Below are 16814 nucleotides of genomic sequence, written 5' to 3'. Positions count from 1 at the left end.
AAAATATTTTGATGCATAATTGTATATTATTCTTTTGTAAATGGACTTTATATCATAAATAAATTATTTTAAAATTAATATTATATTTGTTAAATTGTTATTATTTTTATTTTTTAGTGTACTTATTTTATCAAAATAGAAGGTAAAATAAACAATATTTATGTTTAATTTTTTTTTTAAAAATGATATCAAAAATTTATATAAAATCAAAAATTTATATAAAATCAACAAGGGGTATCAAATTTATAATGAATTTTAATTTATTTTTTTTGTGACACGAAAAATTTATTTAAAAAAATTAAAAATAAATTCATTGCTTCAGCAATAATTCATTGCGGAAGGAATATGTTTCCGCAATGATTCATTGCGGAAGCATTAAATGCATTCTCGCTTACCTCCTTCCGCAATGAATCATTGCGGAAGAAGTATTAAATGAATTCTCACCAACCTTTTTTTCGAATTTTCAAATATAAATTACTTAAAAAAATTATAAAAATTGAAAATAATATAAATTTTTTGCCAACAAAATTACACTATTTATTTTCTAAAAAAAATATGTTCGTATTTTTCTGGTTTTTTTGAATTTTTTTTATTACTACACTAATTTTCATATTTAAATTACTTCAAAAATTCATAAAAAATTAAAATTAACATAAATTTAGTCAACAAAATTAAAATATTTATTTTCTCAAAGTTTTTATTTCCCAACATTTTTTCTGGAATGTTTTCTTAAAAAAATATTTTCCTTTTTTATCACTTAATTCGAATTTTCAAATTTAATTATTTTAAAAAATCATAAAAAATGAAAATAATATAAATTTACTTGTGGAAGGAGAATAACAAGAAATTGCTTTTGTTATAGCCTTAATTGCTTGAAATTTTCTCGGTTATACCTATTTTTGAGTTTTAATCGAATAAAAACTATTAACTACACAAAATAAAATTTATCAGCTCTCATATTCAAGACCTTCCGCAATGAATCATCGGGAAAGGACTTTCCGCAATGAATCATTGCGTCCTTCCGTAATGATTTAATGAGCTGCCTCTGAAAAAACCCCAACCAACCATGGTTGGGGAAGTAAACCCTTATCCAAATTCAAATTTAAATAAAAAACATAAATATAAAAATTGTATTATATTTACTTCTAAAATAATAAAATATATATTTACTTTAAAAAATTTATTTTTATACGAAGTAACAAAATTTTTTTATGTATTTAAATATGAAAGAAAAGTTATATATAAATTACATAAAAAGAAAAATTATATATAAATTACATAAAATAATTTTATATAAATGATAATTAAACATGTCTATAACGGTCCGGTCCTCGATCCGTAATTTTGAAAAATTCTGATTTTTGGTTAGATCTGGCAATGTTCAAGAAATCGCTAGGCGTCCCAGGGCGGTTAGGGTACCTTCTAGCGATTAATCGGGAAATCGGGAATTAATCGGAAGGATTAATCGGAGCATTAATCGGTCATATATAAATATTATTTTTATTTTATAAAATTAATTATATATATGTTATTACAAAATATAACATTTGACAAGCCTTTTTTCATTCATTCAAGCATTGATCACATAAGTCATAACAAACTTACAAGATAGATTAAAGTGGAACATAATGTTTTGCTATCAATTGTCACAGTACTGCAGTACTATAGTCTATAGTTTAACAAGAACAAAGGGAAACAAAAATAGATTTACAGGCTATAGACAACAACTAATATTAAGTTACACTAATAGTTTAATACTTACTATTTAATTCACCAGTGACAATTAATTTCCTCATCTTCTTCGAATGTTAATTCTGCATTAACTTCTTCATCATCCGATTCAAAATTATCTTCATCAAGATCTCGAAATATTTCATCTACAATGCTAGTAGACCACTGAGATCCAAAATCTTCCTCATCTGCTTCTACAATCCATGCTTGAGCCATGCTAGCATCATTTAAGAGTTTTGCAGCTGCCATATTGTTAGACGCGTTATCCGTTACTACTTGAATAACGTTCTTTGAACCAACTTCTTCAATCCATTTGTCCACATAATCAAAGATATATTTTCCTGTATGAGCATCAGCTGAACTCTCGATAGAAGATAAGACTGTTGTGCCAAGTTTGCAATTAACACATAAGTTCATTATACTCCGCCGCTTTCTATCAGACCATGCATCTGTCATAATTGAACAACCACTTTTTTTCCACTCTTCTTCTTGTTTCTTAACTGTTTCCTTAGTTGTCTCAACTGCTTGCTTTAACAGAGGCTCCCTAAGTTGATATTGAGTAGGCGGAATATACCCAGGACCAAATTGACCCACAGCCTCAAGAAGTTGCTGAAATACGTCATTATTGACAGCATTAAAAGGTATTGCAGATTCATACACCCAGCGTGCCAAGTACGCATGCACCTCACTAGTCATTTTCTTAAATAGGACATCATTAATATTTTGTTGTCTCAGTTTTTTGCGAGATTCAACCAATGAATCTGCCGGAGATATTGGTCTGGCAAAGCTATCCATGGGACCGAGCGAATATGGTGTCGTACAACTTTCAAGAATCTCAACTTCATTTGAGCTTTTTTCAGAAATATTAACACGCTCCTGCAATTCATGAAGTTTTTCCCTCTTTTCTTCTTTTTTCTTTTTCAGATGAAGTAATGCTTGCATACACTTTGCTTTGTCAATTGGAGTAGCTTTTTGACAAGAGGCCACATTTCCTTTAATATGGGCAATATGTTGTTTTAGCCGATGGACACCTCCACTGATCACTCTATTGCATAGTTTACACTTCACTTTTTCTGGATCATTTGTAACTGCTAGTTCACAGAACTCCCAACCAACATCATCAGATTTTCTTTTTAAAGAGGTGACTGAACCAACAGCTTCTGAATTAGATGCAGGTGTAGAGGAATTGTCCATTTTTGTATACACACAAACATAACACAAAAATCATAACTTAATTTGTTTGTCGAGAAACAACTAACAAGATATAACGGATAACAAGCAACAACAAGAAAATACAAATCAATTAACAACACAAGAACACTAACCCATGTAAATATAAGTATATAACGAATGAAAAATCAACGAATCGTCGAGTCTATATGTTAGATATATTTGATAATGTCATGGCTAATATGTTTTATGTTTAGATTTCAGATCTTATTTGAACAGGACAAATCAGTACTTAACTGATCAGTACTTATACTGGACGTCAGGACTTAAGGGATATCAGTACTTATGTTATCAGGAGATAAGCATCAGGAGATAGATATCAGAACTTAAGTGCTGAAGGACGATCAGATAAGGACAGTAGCTGATTAAAGTTAAGAAGATCAAGATAAACATAAGAAGAGATATGCATGAAGAAGGAATTCCGTAAAGAATGGAATACTTGGAAGAAAAGATATCTGATTGATATATATTAGGAAGCAGAATTATATTCCATATCAATTAGCGATTATCTTGTAACTGTGTAATATATAAACACAGACATAGGGTTTACACTAGAGGTGTTATAATATATCGAGAATATTATTTACTGTAACCCTAGCAGCTCTCGTGATTTGTTGTTCATCACTGAGAGATAACAGTTCCAGATTGTAACAGAGTTTATTGTTTCAATAAAGTTTGTTTTCTGTTACATAAGTTCTTGAAGTTTGATTTGATTGTAATAAACACTGTATTCACCCCCTCTACAGTGAAAGTGTGACCTAACACTATACAAGCCTACAAGCCACAATGGTACAGATATATACTTATACAATACATTATAAGCATTGGTGAAGAAAACTAAAAATGGGGATGTAATTAACCATATCAATTTGTGAAATAGAGATGAGAACTTGAAGAACTTACCTATCTTCGCGAAGAGAATTAGGGAAACAGGAGCTTAATTTGGGTATCGCGTAACTCTGTAACTACTCTCATAAATATCTACCTATTTTCAAAATAAATATTTATTTGTTTTGTTTTGTGAATTACCTATAATGCCCTCATTTTCTTTTACCATATGAAAGATTTTTTTTGGCCGATTTGGACCGCCTAGGCGGATTTTGACCCGCTTTAATCCGAGGTTGACCGACTTTTCGAAAAAACGTCTAAAATCCCGCCTAGCCACTTCTCCGGGCGTTTTCCATCCGCCTAGCGCCTAGGCGGCGCCTAGGCGGCCGCCTAGACCGATTTTTAGAACACTGAGATCTGGTCGGTCTGGTTCCTATAACTATTGTGCATCCTTACTAAAAAGGTATTCGCAGAATAAGTGAGTCAATTAAAGACATTGTTTCAAAAAAAGGTGTGTATCACTGGGAAAAGAGTTGTGTACCACATGTCGAATGTATGAGCTATTTCACTTTTGAGTTATTTTTGGTCAAAGTGGATGTTCCCGCGCGAATCTCAGCAATCTTCGGATCATATATAAGTATGACTTATGTAAAGCATTTATGAACAAAAGTTTTTTTGGTCGTCGGTCTAATCTCAAATAGAGGTTACACCGCCGACATAACTTAATTACTTTTGGATTGTAATAACTATTACTCTATGGATTTAAAACTCTAGTGGTGCATTGATTTCGTTTCCAAGACAATAACTTGTGATTATGTGTAATAGTAAGTGCGGGTTCGTAGATGCGTGATTTATTATATTGTTATACAAGGTAAATGTTGAAATATGATTCAAGATGGCGTGAGTTCCTAAATCCCTGACCTCAGATTTGGGGGCGTCACATCTCACATCTATGATGATAATATAATACCATTAAACAACTATTCTTGTTAGATATTGAATGCTATGAAAAGTAACACATGGGGTGAATGTGTTTCTTGGATTTTTCTTTGTTTTAAACTTTTTGGATTATGATTGAACAACGTTAGATAAGATATGTAAAGATATTATGTTTCACAGAATCACACAAAACACACCAATATAAAAAACTCAATTAATTGTATTAATTAAGTTTGTCTTTCTACAAATCTGTGTTCTTGAAAATTAAGAACTCGGCTTCTATCTTGAGAGAATACAAGAAAATCTAGATATGTTTGTTACTTTTAAACTAAGAACCCGTGCATGCTTTATAGACTAGCAACAAGGGTTTACAAAACTTGCACTAAAATGTACTAAACCAATTTTTAAACCAACCTTGCTATTTCCTTTTTCGGTGTTAGCAAATCTGTGCATAATCTTGCAGGTCTATGACCAACCTTTGTCCAGTGAATCTTGGCCCTTGATCTTGTATTCTTCAAGATACTTTTGTAGACTTTTCAATTCAGTGAATAAATTATTTATTGACTGATAATCTTGAATCTTGAACTTGTCTATATTCTGAATTTGAGATAGAATGTCGAGATCTCCAATTATTCTATAGATAAGTGACATATCGATAAGTATAATGACTTATCGATATCTCCGAGTTCTCTACGGGTATATTTGACTTGTCGAGGTCTCTAGTTTTCTATATGTGAAATGACTTGTCGGTATCTGTGAGATCTTTACATGTAGAAGTGACTTGTCGATATCTCTGAGATCTCTATTGATTGTACTTTGCACTGTATTCACCCCCTCTACAGTGTGTGTGTGACCTAACAAGTGGTATCAGAGCCTATCTATTAATGCACAAACAGTTTAAGATCCAAACACAATCATGTCTGACACAGAAACTCCAACTAAGCCTACCAAAACTGAAGAACCTCCAAAGACACAAATTCAAAGTCGGTATGAGACCATCAGAGTTCCCATACTGAGACCATCTGAATATGCCATATGGAAGGTGAGGATGACAATGTTTCTGGAAGCTACAGATCCAGAATATCTTGATAGAATCAAGGAAGGACCTCACAAACCAACCAAGCTCGTTGTTGCAGTTACAGGTGAAGCAGCAAAAACTGTACCAAAGGAGAAAAGTGATTATACTGCTGAAGATATCGCATCAATTGCTAAGGATGCTAAGGTACGACACTTACTACATAGTGCCATTGATAATGTAATGTCAAACAGGGTAATTAACTACAAGACTGCAAAGGAGATATGGGATGCTTTGGAAACAATGTGTCAGGGAACTGATACAATTAAAAAGAACAGGAAGACAATACTCACTCAAGAGTATGAACACTTTGACTCAAAGGCTAATGAGTCATTGACTGATTTATATGATAGATTTGTCAAACTCTTGAATGATTTGTCACTGGTTAATAAAGAGTATGATCTTGAAGCTTCAAACCTTAAATTCCTGTTAGCTATTCCTGAATGCTGGGATTTGAAGGCAACAACAATAAGAGACAACTACAATCTTGATGAAACAACTTTTGATGAAATTTATGGAATGCTCAAGACTCATGAACTTGAGATGGAACAAAGAAGCAAGAGGAAAGGAGGAAAGTCAAGGACAGCTGCTCTTAAGGCTGAAGAAGAATCCCCCAAGGCAACTGCCTCAAGGAAAGACAAGGGTAAAGCTCTTTTCACAAAGTCTGATACTGAGTCATCAAGTTCTGAAAGTGATGATGACTCAGATTCTGAAAGCTTACCTGAGACTGATGCTGATGAGGAGATGATGAATCTGTGTGCTCTTATGGTGAAAGGGATCACAAAGATTGCATACAGGAAGTTCAAGAAGGGAAAGAAGTTTTCCAGGAAAGGCACAAGTTCTGATAAGAAGAATTTCAGAAGATCTGAGGGCAGAGGAGGAAAGTCTGACAGAGGAGATTATACAACTGTCAAATGCTATAACTGTGGTGAGAAAGGCCACATATCCCCTGATTGCAAGAAAGTGAAGGGTGACAAAGGCAAGGCTCTTGTCACAAAGAAGAAAAGCTGGACAGACACCTCAGACTCTGAAAGTGAGGAGAATTATGCTTTGATGGCAAATGCTGATAAAGCAAGTGCTGAAAGCAGTTCTGAAGCTGCTGAATCAAAGGTACCTCAGACTACTTATGCTTTTCATACTGATGATATTAATGAGTTGAGAAGATATCTTAAAACCATGTTTGTTAGTTATAGAGATCAAACTTTAACATGTGAAAGATTAACTTCTGAAAATCTTGCTTTTAAGAAAAGAAATGATTTCTTAGAAAAAGAGTTAGTTATGTTCCATCAAACTCAGAAGGATAGAGATGATGCTTTTTATGTTAGGGATGAAGTGCTAAAAATGAATGAATCTCTAAAAACTGAGTTAGAAAAGGAAAGAGAGATTATCAGGACTTGGACTAACTCTGGCAGAACCACTCAAAATTTGCTAAGTAGTGAAAACTGGAAAAAAGGCTTAGGTTATGGAGAGGATAAAAGTGATAAAGGAACTGTAGAAATTAAGCCTGTTGTTGTTCAACAAAAGCCAAAGTTAAAACCTGTTAAGTTTGTAGCAGTAAAGTCTGAAAATGAGAAATCAGAAGTTAAAGAGGGATTAACTTCTGACAAACTTAAACAGGAAAAGACAGCTGAAGTAAACATAGGTTTAATGACTAAGAAGCAGCTTAAGCATAAGATGAAAGATGTTAAGAACGCAAACAAGGTAAAATCACCTAGGAAAAATAGGAATGGAAAGGAAGGTGTGAATAAAAGCAATGATTATAAGCCTGTTCCTAAAGCTCCTAGGAAAACGTGTCATAAATGTGGAAGTTCTAACCATCTGGCCTCTTTTTGCAGGACGAATAAGAACATAAACTCCTTACCTTCAAAGTCAGGAGTTAAGAGTCAGTCTGTTAGATATAAGCCACAAAATCCTTGTTTTCATTGTGGTAGTTTATGGCATTCCATTTATACTTGTAAGGAATATCATAGTTTGTACTATGATTATTATCAAATAAAACCTTCTTTAAAGAAAGTTTCCATTGTTCCTTCTAGTGTAAATTCTGATTCAAAGTCTGATAGTGTAAGTTCTGATAAGAAAAATGTTAACATAAACTCTGATGCTAAATCCGCTGCAAATGTTAACAAACTTGATAAGGCCAAAGGATCCAAGCAAGTATGGGTCCTTAAAACTAATTATTAGTGGTCTTTGTGATTGTAGGGCAACAGGAAAAACATCCTAGTTCTGGACAGTGGATGTTCAGGACGTATGACTGGAAATAAAGCCCTGCTATCAGACTTTATGGAGAAAGCTGGCCCAAGTGTTTCTTATGGAGATGGAAACATTGGAAAAATATTGGGATATGGCAATATCAATCTTGGGAATGTCATCATTAAAGAAGTAGCTCTGGTCTCAGGACTTAAACACAATCTGCTGAGTATAAGTCAAATCCGTGACAGAGGTTATCATGTTGATTTCTTTGAAGAACACTGTGAAGTTGTGAGTAAATCTAAAGGCAAAGTTGTTCTGAAAGGATACAGGCGTGGTAACATTTATGAAGCTAAGCGTTCAACAAGTACTGATGGTTCTGCAATCTGTCTGATGAGTAGAGCATCAATTGAAGAAAGCTGGAATTGGCACAAGAAACTCTCATATTTAAATTTTAACAATATAAATGAGTTGGTCAAGAAAGATCTTGTGAGAGGACTGCCAAAGTCAGTATTTGCTCCTGATGGCCTTTGTGATTCTTGTCAAAAGGCCAAACAAAGAAAATCTTCATTCAAGAGCAAGACTGAATCATCAATTCTTGAGCCTTATCACCTACTACATGTTGATCTATTTGGTCCGGTAAATGTCATGTCTATTGCAAAGAAGAAATATGTTATGGTCATAGTGGATGAGTTCACCAGATACACATGGGTGTATTTCTTGCACACAAAAAGTGAAACTGCATCTATCTTGATTGATCATGTCAAACAACTGGATAAATTGGTCAAAGATTATGTGAAGACAATAAGGAGTGATAATGGCACTGAGTTCAAGAATTTGATAATGGAAGAGTTCTGTAAAAACCATGGAATTAAGCAGGAATTCTCTGCTCCTGGAACTCCACATCAAAATGGAGTTGTTGAAAGGAAGAATAGAACTTTCATTAAAGCTGCACGTACAATGCTTGAAGAAGCAAAGCTTCCAACCTATTTCTGGGCTGAAGCTGTGCAGACTGCTTATTTTACTCAAAATGTAACACTCATTAACAAGCAAGGAAAGACACCATATGAGATGGTGAAGAAAAAGAAACCAAATCTGAAGTATTTTCATGTATTTGGATGTAAGTGTTTTGTTCTCAAGACTCATCCTGAACAACTATCTAAATTTGATTTAAAAGTTGATGAAGGAATCTTTGTTGGATATCCACTTTCCACAAAAGCCTTCAGAGTCTATAATTTGAGAACAAGAGTGGTCATGGAATCTATCAATGTCTCTTTTGATGACAAGAAGATTACTGGACTTGAAGATTTTATTGATCATGATCAGCTGAGATTTGAAAATGAAAACTTAAATTATGATACTGAAAAATCCTGACAATCTAAGTCCTGATATTGCAAACTCTGATGGATTAAACTTTGATGTTATTGAAACTGTGGTGACTACGCCAAAGGAAGATGCACCTATGCAGGGGGAGCATACTCAAGATCTTACCACATCTCAAGAAGCATCAGAACATACATCTGGCTCTTCAAGTTCTGATTCGTCAAGTTCTGATGAGCCAAGTTCTGATAGTTCTGAAAATCTAAATTCTGAAGAATCCAACTCAGAGAGCATAGTTTCAGGGGGAGCATCAGAAAATGAAAACGAAGACAGCATGGATCATGGGGGAGCATCCAGTTCTAGAGAAAACCTTCCATCTGCAAGGAAGTGGACTAAATCACATACACCTGATTTGATAATTGGAAATCCTGATGCAGGTGTCAGAACTAGAACAGGTACTTCAAATGAATGTCTTTACAATTCTTTTCTTTCTCAGACTGAGCCAAAGAAAATGGAAGAAGCTCTTCAAGATGCTGATTGGGTGTAAGCAATGCAGGAAGAGTTAAATGAATTTGAAAGAAACAAAGTCTGGACCCTAGTACCAAGACCAAAGAATAGATCTGTTGTTGGCACAAAGTGGGTATTCAGAAACAAAATTGACAGTGATGGCATAATTACAAGGAATAAGGAAAGGCTGGTTGCAAAAGGATATTCTCAACATGAGGGAATTGATTATGATGAAACATTTGCACCAGTTGCTAGGTTAGAAGCCATAAGGATATTTTTGGATTATGCTGCTCACAAAAAAGTTTACTGTCTTTCAAATGGATGTGAAAAGTGCTTTTCTCAATGGAGAATTGGAGGAAGAAGTATATGTTGAACAACCTCCAGGCTTTGTAGATTCCAAATATCCAGATTATGTCTACAGGCTTGATAAAGCACTTTATGGACTTAAGCAAGCTCCTAGAGCATGGTATGAGACTTTAGCTCAGTTTCTTCTGGAAAGTGGATTTAACAGAGGAACAATAGATAAAACACTGTTCTACCTCAACCATGGAAAGGACTTACTTCTGGTCCAGATTTATGTTGATGATATCATTTTTGGGTCTACAAATGACAGACTTTGCAAAAAGTTTGCCAAACTGATGCAGTCAAGGTATCAGATGAGTATGATGGGGGAACTTAGCTATTTTCTGGGCCTTCAAGTCAAGCAGAATGAAGAAGGCACTTTTATTTGTCAAACTAAGTACACCAGAAACTTGCTGAAGAAATTTGGAATGCAAGATTGTTCAAGTGCTTCCACTCCCATGGCCACTGTAACAAAACTGGACAAGGATACTGGTAAATCAGTAGATATTACTGATTACAGAGGTATGATTGGCTCTCTACTCTATCTAACTGCTAGTAGACCTGATATCATGTATGCTACCTGTCTTTGTGCAAGATTTCAAGCAGATCCAAGAGAACCTCACTTAACAGTTGTGAAAAGAATTTTCAAGTATCTTAAGGGAACAACTGATCTGGGATTGTGGTATCCCAGAGAATCAGATTTTAAACTAATAGGTTACTCAGATGCAGATTTTGCAGGTTTCAAAATTGACAGGAAAAGCACAAGTGGAAGCTGCCAATTTCTTGGAGGCAGATTGGTTTCCTGGTTTAGCAAGAAACAAAAGTCAATTTCCACATCAACTGCAGAAGCAGAGTATATTGCTGCAGGAAGCTATTGTGCACAGATTCTTTGGATGAAGAATCAGCTACTGGATTATGGGTTAACATATTTCAAAATCCCTATTTACTGTGATAATCAAAGTGCTATTGCTATGACAGGTAATCCAGTTCAACACTCTATGACAAAGCACATCAGCATCAGGTACCACTTTATTAGGGAACATGTGGATGAAGGTACAGTGGAATTGCACTTTGTTCTAACAGATCAACAACTATCAGATATCTTCACAAAACCACTGTGTGAAGCTACTTTTACAAGATTGGTAAATGAACTTGGAATGGTTTCAGGTTCTTTCTCTAAATCTGCTTAGTTTTGTTCTGATGCATCAGACTTTATGATCAGTATTTACAGAAATTACTCTCATTGTGTATTCTGTGCTTAATTGAAAATTTGCTTAAGTATTGAATGTTGTCTTATGTAAGTTTCTAAACTCTGATAGTGATATGTCTGTTAATGTACTAAGTGCTTATAAACCTCTCTTATCAAAAGAAAAAGAAAAGATTCAAGGATTAAAATTCAGGCATTCCTTTGAGATCTAGAGTATAAATGTGGAAGGAACGACCCAAGTGCATTGCTGGTATTAAGTAAATATGCATCAGAAAAACAAAATATTTTCTTGGTGACTTTTCACACTCTATGATTACTGGAGAAATACTCTGATAATAGCATAAATTCTGATAAGCAGTCGTGACTCACTTACACTGAGAAGCCACTGAAAAATGGAATTTAAAAAGATGCACAAAATTAGCACAAAATAGTTGAGGTGGACTCAAGCATGAACTCATTCAATAGTAGGTTTCAGAATAATGACAGGTTTTTAGTAAAGTTTTAGTTATGCCTTATTTCTAAGATGTACTAAAGTGAATCAGACTTTACTCTTTGTCTGATATTTAGCTTAATGCACACACTAAACACTCCATATGAATGATGAAAATTACTGTGGTGATCTATGTTATTTTAGATGAACAGTTTATGTGTCACATTACACAAATTATGAGGACAAGTTCTGATTGCATGCTCTGATGATTAAGTTCTGAAGAATCTAAATCAGAATTTGTGCGAGGACTTACTACGATAGGCATTCATTGTTCGAGTTAAGAAATTATGTTCTGATAACTGTTAAGTTCTGATATAAGTCTAAGTTCTGATCTTAAATTCTGATTCTTTACTTGACTTATTTGTGGATAAAATCTAAAAACAGTTTCATTTTAAATCAAAATATGTTTGGGTAGAATATTAACAGTCAATATTATTAGGGATAGTGGTTCACATACACGTACAATAATTTTTACTTGTTACTTGTGCGCATTAACCCTGACTTAAACTTCCAATGACTGTTTTCCTTCTTCCAAGTCTGGGGAGACGAGGTAAAATTAACTCTACCTGTCAGCATTAAATTTTCTTGCGTCTCCTGGCATTCTTTTGCCTATAAAAACAACCACTTTACATCAGCCTTCACATCAACTCTTTTATCACAAACTCACTCTCGTTTTACACTTACCACCACAAATGGCTGCATTTGGCTAGTTTTACAACTATGGCGATGAGACTGTACATGTCTTTTTAAATGAGATTCCAACTCCATACCCTATCGCCAACATCCCTCACAATCTCTGGATTCAATTTCCAGAGGCTATTAAACGTGATCTGCTGGCGGTTCGAAGAGAACTTCATCTTCGTCGTCTTCGAAAGCAGGAGCAAATAATACGACTCGCTATTCTCTTTGTCGAGAGTAAGAAGAAGAAATAATTTATTTTCTTCTTCCTGTTTTTCTTCATCATCAGCTTTTTCAGGCTTCTTAGCTCAGGACATTAGTTGTTGATGTTAGGTTTAGCAACTTAGGACAATCTTGTAAAAGTTCTGATGTAATTTAAATTTCATGAATGTATTCTCTTAATATATTAATGAAATTTCTTTTTTTTGCAAGTTCTTGTCTCTGAGATGTTCTGAAATGCATTGATAAATCCTGATAAATATTCTGATGACCATTACAATTTAAATTTAAATTAAGTTCTGATTTTACGTTATCAGTACTTGTTCCCTTGATTTATTTTGGTCATTCTCACTCGAATTTTTTTCCAGAATATTGGTGTTGCAGTGAAAAATAATTGAATAAGTGGAAACAGTTTCAATTTTGAATTACAACTGATTTACCTTGATTAATGGAATTACTGGGTAAGTGGAACGGTTTTTCCTTGAAAAACTGCAAGTGGGTAAGTAATGATTACTGTTTTCCCGTGCCCATTAACTATTCATTATTACTGCATGTCTGACAGGTGTCCAACGGTTACATTTTTTTTAAAAGTATAAGTAAGACAGAGAGAGGATTTTCTAATCTTTTATTCACTTTTACACTTTATCTCTCTATTTGCTTTTACTCTCTTTCTACTCCTGACGTTGGTTTTTCATTTAGACATTTTATCAAACACCTAACAGGCACTCTTAAATCTCGATTATTTTCATGGCACCTAAGGATTTAATCATTGATGGAGCTAAATTTGTTCCAAATAACTATGCTGCAATTCTTGATAATGCTGAAGCTTCGTCTGAGTTGCATTTTGTGCAAGATCTTCTTACACACAGTGGAATCGGGTATGCATTGACCCAACCTTCAACCTTTTCGAGCCAACAAGTTCTGACATTTTGGAGGACTGGAAACTTTGATTATGGTGGTCAAAATGGTACTCCTAGTATTGTTTTCGAAGTGGGTGATTCTATATATGGGGTAACTCCTGGTACAATTCGCAAGGCCCTACATCTACCAGAAGGATGTACTTTTTCAACCCCGGAGGAATCAGCTCTTAAAGAGTTCATGGCTAGTTTGGGGTATGAGCAGAGTTTGGCAAAGCTTGGGCAGTTGAAACGGGCTCATATTCGGAAAGGAATGGAGCTTCTTCTTTGACTGCATAACTAAAGCTTTTGGGAATCAATGTTCAAACTTTGATGCTATTCCTATAATGAGTCAGCACATCGGGTATGCTATCATTAACCAAACTCATTTTGATTTTGCAACTGCTGTGATAGGTTTTATTGGGGATAGGATGACAGAAGATAGGAATGTTGTCTACTTTGCTAGATTTTGTCAGCTCATTTTTAATCATTGTTGTGCTGATAACCCCCAACCTACCACTGACTTAACTCCATCTTTCAAAATTGCAAAACGAGCCTTTAATGATTTGGTAAATGCTGATGTTAAGAAGAAGGTGGTTAGATCCTTATAGATTCCTCAATTTGTACAACATATCTTAGTAAATGCTGATCCTGATACCTACAGATCTGTTTATCCTGATGTCCAACCAACCACCACATCTCAAACACCACAACAATCATCAACACATACCACTCATACTACTCAACCTACCCTCAGACAATATCTCAAATCATATCTCTCCACTGAAAGGAATATGTCCTAAGTCCAATCGTGTATTAGGATTTAGGAATAACTTTTATGTAATCTGTTTTGATTTCATTGATATTAATAAAGACTTGTTTTGTTTTTATTACGGGCTTTATCTATTTAAGTGTTTAAATAAGATATACCATAGTTTAGAGTAAAGCTTTTTATGGATTATGATGAGATCATAATAGTGAGACCTAAAAAGATGATAACTCTAAACTTAAATAGTTCCTGGTCATAGGATTACTAACTGGTAATTAATAATCCGCAAAGATCGGTACATACTATGCTTGCTTCATTATGAAGGATGTCTGTTCTCATAGACATTTGTGTGGTGACACTATAGCTAGTATGTAGGTGCTTATTATAGAATAAGTTCACTGAACATGACTCGCCAAGCTGAATAACTGATGGAGTTCACTCACGTGTCAGCAGTTGTTCGCTTAGTGATAGTTGTACAAGTATCCTTAGACTTGAGGTCATCATAGTCATCTTGTGTACACTGAACTATGCTTTGGTTTAGTTCTTAGTCTCCAGGGACAATTATTAGGGCTCTTCTGGGTATAGGAATTTGTACACGAAGATAGTGTATGATCAATAAAGGATCTACCCCTTCCAGTGAAGGAAGCGAATGTTCAAGGCTGATCCACTTATGCTAGTTCAGGAATCTCTGGCCAGAGTGAATGAAATTATAAAGGAGTTTCTAATTTGCATAGAACTACGCATAGTAAATGGTAAGCAAAGTGATTGAATTAGATAGGCTTGACACGAGATCCATGCCTTGTATTTAATCGGGACATTGTAGGGTAGAAGGAGTTTATTGTACGGTAACTATTCACTGACAGGTTCTTGGTATTCTAAGCAGTGAATTCATATTATCCGGATAGTCGCGATATGTTGAGAAGCATCACTCACGATGTAGAATAAATGTGATTAATTAATTAATCATATTTAATAAATTAGAGAATTTATATAAATAATGATAAAATAGTTTTATTATTATTTATTTCTACTACCGGCTTAATATTGAACCTACAGGGTCACACCATAAAAAGAGAATAATTTTATGGTGGAGGAATTAATTAATAATGGCTAATAATTATTTATTTGTGAAATAAATAATTAATTGACAAATTTAATAATTGATTAAATGAGATTTAATTGATTATAAATTAATTAAGAAAAGTTCTTAATATTATTAATTAAAGGATTTAATTTTTGGAAATTAAATCAAGAGAGAGAATTATTTCTAAAGTGTTTAAAAAAAGGATTAATAATTAAAAGGTGTTTTAATTATTAATGAGAATAATAAATGGGATAATAATAATATTATTTATGGGAAAATTTCAGCTGAAAATTTTGCCTATAAATACACTATTATAGACCCTAATTTTATTCCAACCAACACAAAACCCAAAAAATTTGGAAAACCCAATTCTCTCCACCTCCTTCCTCCTCCTTAACATCGTTTTCTTGGTGGATACCGGTGGAGTGCTTCACACTTGAGGAGCAACTGCTAAGGATCTCTGATCGTTGTCTCCGAATTATTTTAAAAGGTTAGATTCGATCTCTCGAATTTTTATTCACGATTTATATGCTTTTATTTGGATTTTGTATGTGTAAAAGTATTTTTCCACGCCCCGCTGCGTTTAAAAATCCAACAATGGTATCAGAGCATAGGTTGTATGCACATAGATCTGTGGTAAAAATTTCAGAATTTTATGTGCTTGTATGAATTAATTATGATTTTTACAAGTTATATCATGAATTAATTTTGTCTGATAAGAAATCGTTTCTCAGAATAATTTTGAATGTTGATCTGGGTTCTACAAGTGTTGTAGATCGTCTGGGTATTTTTTTCATAATTTTATGATGCATAGATTTTTTATTATGAATTTTTGAAGTTGTTACAATTAAATTCGTAATTAAATAATTATATATATATAATTGTATGTATGTATATATCTGTATATGCTTGTACTGCTGTTGCTTGCTGCTGTACGGGGAAGAAGAAGACAGACCAGATCAGAGACTGACAGGCGCGGAAATCGATGCGAGAAAAAATTCTGTCGGCTTCCGGAAAAAAAAAAATAGGGGTGTAACGCATTCCGGGAATGCGTTACACACCTGTGGCGCATTCACGGAATGCGTTACACCCTTTAATGGCTTAAAAGGGGTGTAACGCATCACCAGAATGCGTTACAGGGCTTGTAACCCGTTCCTGTAATGCGTTACAGCCCGTCTGTTGATCTTAAAATTGATTTTCTGGGAGTTTCGTAACTCTGTTTTGGGCGTGCAATATACCGTTGGATTCATTTTTCCGAGACGGATCTAATGGAGTGATCAATTTTAGTTTATATAAAAGTTTTGAACTGTTT

The 16814-nt window shown here is 34.1% G+C and overlaps 1 protein-coding gene across 1 annotated transcript; it reads right to left on the bottom strand.

Moving 5' to 3' along the window:
- Positions 1–1770: 1770 nt before the first annotated feature.
- On the bottom strand, positions 1771–2925 carry LOC141685554 (uncharacterized). The gene has a single exon (XM_074490648.1). It carries the CDS (start codon positions 2923–2925, stop codon positions 1771–1773), a length of 1155 nt encoding a protein of 384 aa, XP_074346749.1.
- Positions 2926–16814: the final 13889 nt, after the last annotated feature.

This window comes from Apium graveolens, chromosome 9 (genome assembly GCF_009905375.1).
Source record: "Apium graveolens cultivar Ventura chromosome 9, ASM990537v1, whole genome shotgun sequence".
NCBI classification, from domain to species: Eukaryota; Viridiplantae; Streptophyta; class Magnoliopsida; order Apiales; family Apiaceae; genus Apium; species Apium graveolens.
The sequence above is the reverse complement of the archived record's forward strand: the minus strand, read 5'-3'. Positions and strand labels throughout refer to the sequence as shown.

Excerpts from the sequence above, each read along its gene's own strand:
- LOC141685554 (XM_074490648.1), bottom strand. The coding sequence starts at position 2,925 with ATGGACAATTCCTCTACACCTGCATCTAATTCAGAAGCTGTTGGTTCA.